At 40.7% G+C, this 7063-nt stretch overlaps 1 protein-coding gene across 1 annotated transcript; it reads right to left on the bottom strand.

Annotated features, from left to right (window-relative positions):
* Positions 1-5927: 5927 nt before the first annotated feature.
* LOC120773034 lies at positions 5928-6639 on the bottom strand. Its single transcript, XM_040101965.1, has 4 exons — positions 6602-6639; positions 6282-6544; positions 6071-6223; positions 5928-6016 (listed from the first exon to the last, which is right to left on the bottom strand). Exons 1-3 carry the CDS (start codon positions 6636-6638, stop codon positions 6104-6106), a joined length of 420 nt encoding a protein of 139 aa, XP_039957899.1. The 5' UTR covers position 6639; the 3' UTR covers positions 5928-6016; positions 6071-6103.
* Between the last annotated feature and the right edge of the window lie 424 nt (positions 6640-7063).

Here is a 7063-nt window from a genome sequence, read left to right on the forward strand (position 1 = left end):
TACAAGCCGCCAAACAAAGCGTATATAGAAATATCGCAGACATGCAAAGCTTAATGTTGGAATATCCAGTATAATAAAAGAGCACTGGTCACTACCGATGTTTAATCCACTAACATACCGCTCACTCGGTGCACATACCCATTACAGTGGGTCGATTTACAGAGAGAAAAAACGGCAAAGTAGTGAGTGAGGAAAACGTTATACGGATCATTCTGAACAACTTTGCCTAAGAGACTATGGACCTAAAACCGGTTTCAAGCCGACGATTTCTAAGGAGAGGCTTTTTAGGAATGTTAAAATTTTGTTCGTCAGTTTTTGATATATCCGAATGAAATTCTATTTTCTATTGATCCTTTGTTGGAATTTGTCAGATCGAACAACTGTATCACATATCATAAAAATTTCCTGGCTCCAAACCGATTTCAGGTCCATAGTCTCTTAGGCAAAATTGTTCAAAATGATACATAGAACATTTCCGTAAATTCGACTTTTTAGAAAAAAATCAACACGCTCTAATACACATAAGCACACTTCGCTGAGTTTCATACACAAATTCACTCTGCCATGGAGCGCCTATAGATATGCAATTATACTTGTTGAAATATGCGCAGCTGACGAGCTCCGCTTTCCGTGTTTGTGTGTGACTGTATGCGGCAGTGCGCTAAACATTTTCAGTGGCCATTGCACATTGACGCCAACGAGTTAGGTTTACCATTACTTTTTCCAACAGCCTCGTGCCACTTAACACTTGCCTTTGTCTCATTTCAGCTTTTTCTCTCTGTGGTTTTGTTAATTAAATATGAACCAAATGGCGTCATTGTGCGCGCATACTAAAACATAACTGTCTTTTTTTTGTTTTTTATGGATAAGCCAAAGGTGGGTGTAAATCTTCAAAAGATATTGTTGGCCCGTACCAACAATTATGCCCGATTCGCATACAGCGCATACGTGCTAAAACACCCCCTTGCCCACAGACCTGTGTTTCCCTGCGGAACTACCTGTAGGCTTCCCTCGCAGGGCAGGTATTGTTTATGTATATAACAGCTCCTTTATATTTATTTTCTTATGGTGTCATAGGTCTGCAGCATCTCGGGACTGCACTCTCGGTCTTACAGCGATTTCGTCTTCTCGAACCCTTTGCATAATATATGCTATTATCCCACATACAATATCCCATGCTAGATGGGAAGTTAGCATACAACTTACTACGTCCCTTGAACGAATGGGTAGGGGCTTTCCTAGTCTATCGGAAAGTATTTGCCTTTCCTTTTGAAAGCGGACACATTCCACCAGTACGTGGTCTGCTGTTTCAATATAATTTTCGCAGTGCAGGCAGAGGAGATTCCACATGCTTGAATTTATACAGATAGCTTCTGAAGCAGCCGTGGCCAGATAGAAACTGCGTAAGGTAATAGTTCACCTCCCCATGATCCCGCGTAACCCATTCTCTAATATTGGGTATCAGAGAGTGGGTCCACCTTCCCTTCGTTGAGTTGCTCCATCTCTCCTGCCATTTCCGGAGGCATTTTTCGTAGATTTTTATCAGTTCCTGTCTATATTGGTTGGGTGATATGTTAGCCCTCATATCTCGGACTGATGAGCAACGCTCAGCTGCTATGTCTATGGAGAGTCTTCCTGATATAACATGGATTGCATCATCCGATACTGTTCTGAATGCACAGCAAGTTCTCAGTGACGCCAGTCTGTGTACCGAAGCAACTCTTCTCATATACGAGCTATGTCTAATAGCAGATATCCAAATTGGCGCCGCGTACAGAATAATGGAGCTACTGACGCTTGTCAGCAACTTTCTGACTAGTTGCCTGGGGCCTCGCATATTGCCGACACAGATCTCGCCGTTTTGACGTGTGTGGCCATTAGGTGCTGCCTGAATGAGAGTCTGTGACCTAGGCTTACTCCAAGATATTTGAGATGTGGGCTTGACTTTATGGTGTGCCCATCAATACATAACTCCATTGATTCCACTGTTTTTCGGCTGCTCATTAAAACCACCTCTGTTTTGTGTGCAGCTAGCTGTAAGCCAGCTGTCTCGAGCCAGTTTTTAATATTGTTAATGCTTTCAGTACACTTGTTTCTCGCTTCGTCTAGGGTTTTCGCTACTACTACGACCGCAATGTCGACCGCGTATCCTACTATTTTTACCGCCTCAGGCACCGCGACTCTCAGGATTCCGTTGTACATCACGTTCCAGAGTACAGGGCCGAGGACTGACTCTTGCGGAACGCCGCCTGTTACATTGTACGTTTCAGGTCCATATTCTGTCTCGTACACTAATACTCTGTTTTCAAAGTAACTTGCCACAATTCGGATAAGGTAGTCCGGGACCTTTAACTCTGCCAGTGCTCTTATAATTAGATCTCAGTTCGTTGAGTTGAAGGCGTTTTTTATATCCAGGGTAATGACAACACAGTACTGTTTGTCACCCCAACGCCATCTACTCCCTTCCAGTGCTTTTCCTGCTATGTTGGTAACCGAATTTATCGCATCCACTGTGCTACGTTCTTTCCGGAAACCGAACTGCATTGGGTTCAACCCAGAGTCTCCTTCAGTATATTTCTCTAGCCGCTTACAAATAATTGTTTCGAAAACTTTTCCAGCCGTATCAAGCATTCATAAGAGCCGATACGACGAGGGTTCTTCTGGAGGTTTATCACCTTTGGGCAGAAGAACGAGGCGTTGACGCTTCCAATATTTGAGAAAGATCCCTTCCTTCAAGCAGCTTGTGTATGCGTTTTGGAACAATGTTGGCTTTCTTTGGATGATACGCTTAGTTACGAGGTTGGGTATTCCGTCCGGGCCGGGTGCTTTGCCAATCTTGATTCTTTTCACCGCCTGTTGTATTTATTCGTGGGACACTTCATCGATTTCATCCAGATGAATTTGGAAAATTGGCACTTGCATAGGTTCGCATCTTGGGAATAAACTATGGACTATCTTACGTAAAATTGCGGGAGATATAGGTGGTGTTCTTGATCTACCTATTTTCTGCATTACAATTCGGTAGGCTTTTCCCCAAGGGTCGTTATCTACCTCTGAGATAAGTTGGTTAAAGGCATTTCTTTTGCTGTTGGCTATGGCCTTATGCAGTTCTTTCCTTTTTTTCCGAAAGTTTATAAGAAGTTCCGCGAAGTCACCTCTTCCTCTAGCACGTTGGAAACATGAGACATTCAGCTCTCAGTTGCGCGATTTCTTCAGACCACCAGTATACCGGGGCTTTGTTTCTTCCGTCTTTTCTTCGTGGCATCGGCTACCATTACAAGTGATTTTGTGATGTGCTTTATCTGCTTCCGAGCGTTCCCTAGTATATCCTCTTTTACTTGGCTAATGGCGTATTCGAGCATTTCTGTATCACAGGCTTTTGTTTCCTAGCGTCTTATTATGTTTTTAGGTGCGAAAATACAAGAGTTTTGCTTATTCTGTGTAGTAATATCAAGGATTATGGCTTGATGGTCACTATGTGTATAGATGTCTGAAACTCTCCATGCGGTTTTCGTTGCTATCGACGAGCTTGCGAAGGTAAGAGCAATATACGATGACCCTCTTCCTTTCATAAATGTTGGTTTGTGTCCGTTGTTAAGGAGTATAAGATCAAGATTTGCAAGCGACGACAGAAGTGCTGTGCCCCTCGCGTTAGTGATAATACTCCCCCATTCTACCGCCCATGCATTAAAGTCACTTTTTCTTTAATAGTTTGAGTATTTTCGAAAGGAAAATTGTTAAAAAACCATATCGCAGATTTTGAATCTTTGTCTTTAATCCAGTTTTTGTAATTTTTTTGGGGTCTTATACGGTTCACTAAGTAATAGTACGTCTGTGTTAAGGTCCGAGGCAGTTTTTGTCAGCAGTGCTTGGGCTGCCGAACAGTGGTTGAGGTTTAACTGGAGACACCTCATCGTTGCGGTTTTCCAGCGGCCTTTTTATAAGCTGGGCAGCTAAAGCTACCAGTCGGGTGCTTATTCGTCCCTTGTGGGCATAAGAGGCATAGTGGCTCTTTACTGCATCCTTTTGTGGCATGCCCCTTTTCACCACATCTATAGCAAGAGCCGGTGAGATCTTTGCTGCTTTTGCAGTTGCGCGATATATGACCGAACTCAAAGCATTTAAAGCATCGGACAGGTCTTGTAATTTCCCGAACCCAACAATTAACCCAACCTATTTTTATTTTATTTGCGTCAAGGAGTTTTTTTGATATTGCCAAAGGGACATTAATAATGGCAATTTGCGTTTCGTCCTTAAGCCGTCGCATGGATTTGATGGCACTATGTTCTAGATTTTCTTCGTCAGGAAATTTGTCATTTATGGACATACATACGTCCTCGGCTGTCGTTGCCTCGTCTAAGTCTCTAATTTCTAGTGTAATAGCTTGTGCTAGCTTTGACTTCAGCCATATCTTTAAGGACCTCTATTGCGGGTTCCCTGAGTTTTTTTAGAAGGCTCCTTCGTTTTTGCTTTGAGCTTTAGCAGAAGTTCGCCCTTAGCTGTTCTCCTTGCTTTGCTCAAGTCAGATTTAATTTTCTTTAGCATATCTGCGTAAGACATGTCGCTGGTCTTCGAGATCACCAGAGCTTCCGTGCGCTTCAGCTTCCGTTTTGGTATCTTTGGTTCAGTTTTTTTTTAGTTCCGTATGGTATGCAGCGGCGGTGTTCGCATAATATTTGAGCTTCGCCTAAAGGCCATGTGCTCGTTTACATTTTCAAATTCGGTGTCATTATTATGATTTGTGGTGTTCATTTAATTGGGTCCCCCCTCTAGGCCGCTATCTCTGCTCGCTATGTGCAATCACTGTGATGATCCCGTGATTATCTTTGCAATGCAGGGAGGTCACTTATGGGCACCTAAGTTCAGTGCCAGATCAGCGTTAATCGGGAGCAACGCTCAACCGAAATTGCAGCGCCAACTCAATGACGACAAGCATCGAACGTACCTTGAGGCCTTGCCGGGGTTTTAGTGGGGACGGAAGGCATTCGTAACATTAGCCGGCAAGCCATTTCAGCAAGATTTCACCCCGCTTGCTAAAGTCGCCGAATGCTACGTCTGTCAGCTCCAATATAGAATTTTCGAGAACCGTTTCCAGTTGATTTTTACCAGAGTCTTACTGGACTTAGAATCTGGTATCCGTTTTATTAGAATTTTTTTTTTTCCAATTTCCGATTGTATTTGGTGAGTTCAGCCGCTCCTGACCTGGAGACAGACGCTGTCCAATGAGCCGCTCAATCTGAGTCCAACGCTTCCGAGATTTTTCTTTGGTTGACACGTAGTTTTGGGCGGTGTCGGTTCGCCCCATCACAGTGACTTCGTTGGGTAGATATAGCCTTTTAAGCTATACCCTCCATCCCTGCTGCTTCGGTCGGGGACTGCTTATTGGTTATTCGCAGCTAACCTTCATATCTGAAGGCCGTTCAACTATCCGCCACCTGCTGACCTCCACAGTAGCCCAAGCTAGCCCTGTGAAACATAACTGTAGTGATACATGTGTGTGTACTTATGTATATACCCAGCAGATTTTAGGATGATCGTTTGAGACCTCCTGGATTAATCCTTTAGGAGATATCCTATACTCCCTATTACTCCTAATACTCGTGTGTAAATACACGTAAAATTGTATACTCGTTTTTAACATTGCATGTCATTGGAACGCGAGTACTCCTTTTAACCTCCTAATGGAGATCTCTATGATTACTGCTATAGGAGATCTCTATGATTACTACTATAGGAGATCTCTATGATTAATCCTAAAGGACATCTCTATGATTACTTCTATAGGAGATCTCTATGATAAATCCTATATTATTTTCAACCTGCAATTATTTTAACAAAAACAAATTTTTATAATATTGTTTTTTATTAAAATTTTTTAATTAAATGAATGTACATGAAATTTATTATTTTTTTTTTATATTATAAGTGTTCCTGTAGAACTGAGCCTTACATTTGAGAAACGCCTTTTTGATCTTTGCCTCAAAATCAGGGTATGAGTAGTCATCTTTTAAGGCCTCTAAAAATTAAACTTGTTAAAAAAATAGATGACATGATTTAAATTATGTATTACCGTAAAGAAATTTATTGAAAAGTGCATAATTCTTCAATGCAACTTTTTTTTGGCTCCATCCCAATTCACTTTTAAGAGCAGGGACTCCGCAATCACTTCATCCAAATTGTTTGATAGGGGTCTCTTTGAAAATTTTTGCTTCAGATACGCCACCTATAATAAACTCAAACTGTTTAGTAACATTTTATCAAATGTATTTTATCATACTCACAATTTCTGCCTCAGGCTTATTCAAAAGCAAGGACTCTGTAGATGCTAAATCATTTATGTTTTTAATAGGAAATATCATCAAATCAATCTTCTTCGGTTGCAATATGTCAATAATCCGCTCCAGGAGTATAGTGTTCTGCGCCGATATTTCCTCTAGCTTCCGTATTCTTTGTTCCATGTTTTTCTGCCAGGAGGAGGTGTTTCGAGAAGTATTGGTGGACACATTGATATTTTCTCCACTTAAAATTGAAGAACTTCCGCATTCTAGGAAAAAAATGTGCTAAAGAGTTATGAAAAAATATTTGCAAGAGATAAACTTACCGAGAGAATTGAATAAACAATTATTTTGTGACGTCATTTTATTTATCTATAATTAAGTGTATAATATTATATTATTTTACAAGTATTATATTATTTTTGTATTATATATCAATTTAGTAACAATGATGCAAAATGGGAACAAAATGAAAGTGATCGTCTTCAGCAATTGCAAAAAGCTTGCAGTAAATTATTTCGAGAGGTATATTGTGCTCTAAATCAGCTAAAACAGATGCTTTCGATATCCCTAACGCACTTTTTGAGTCTACTGGATAAGTAAATGAACTTGTTGCATCGTTAAAATATTTACCTCTAACAACCAGCTGTTCACCCACTTTTTGAAACCCAATTATTTTAAAAACATTTAATTCCTGCGTCATGCAATAGCAATCTGGGACTTTATTGCTTAAAAAAAAATTACCGAACTGATATTTATTATAAATATTATTAACTTTTTTGCCCAGT

Source organism: Bactrocera tryoni, chromosome 3 (genome assembly GCF_016617805.1).
Source record: "Bactrocera tryoni isolate S06 chromosome 3, CSIRO_BtryS06_freeze2, whole genome shotgun sequence".
NCBI lineage: Eukaryota > Metazoa > Arthropoda > Insecta > Diptera > Tephritidae > Bactrocera > Bactrocera tryoni.

Bases quoted from the DNA above. Each gene is read 5' to 3' on its own strand.
- LOC120773034 (XM_040101965.1), bottom strand. From the start codon at position 6,638: ATGACGTCACAAAATAATTGTTTATTCAATTCTCTCG. The intron at 6,545-6,601 runs GTAAGTTTATCT...TTTTTTTCCTAG, and splicing joins TTGTTTATTCAATTCTCTCG to AATGCGGAAGTTCTTCAATT. The intron at 6,224-6,281 runs GTGAGTATGATA...AGTTTATTATAG, and splicing joins ATAAGCCTGAGGCAGAAATT to GTGGCGTATCTGAAGCAAAA.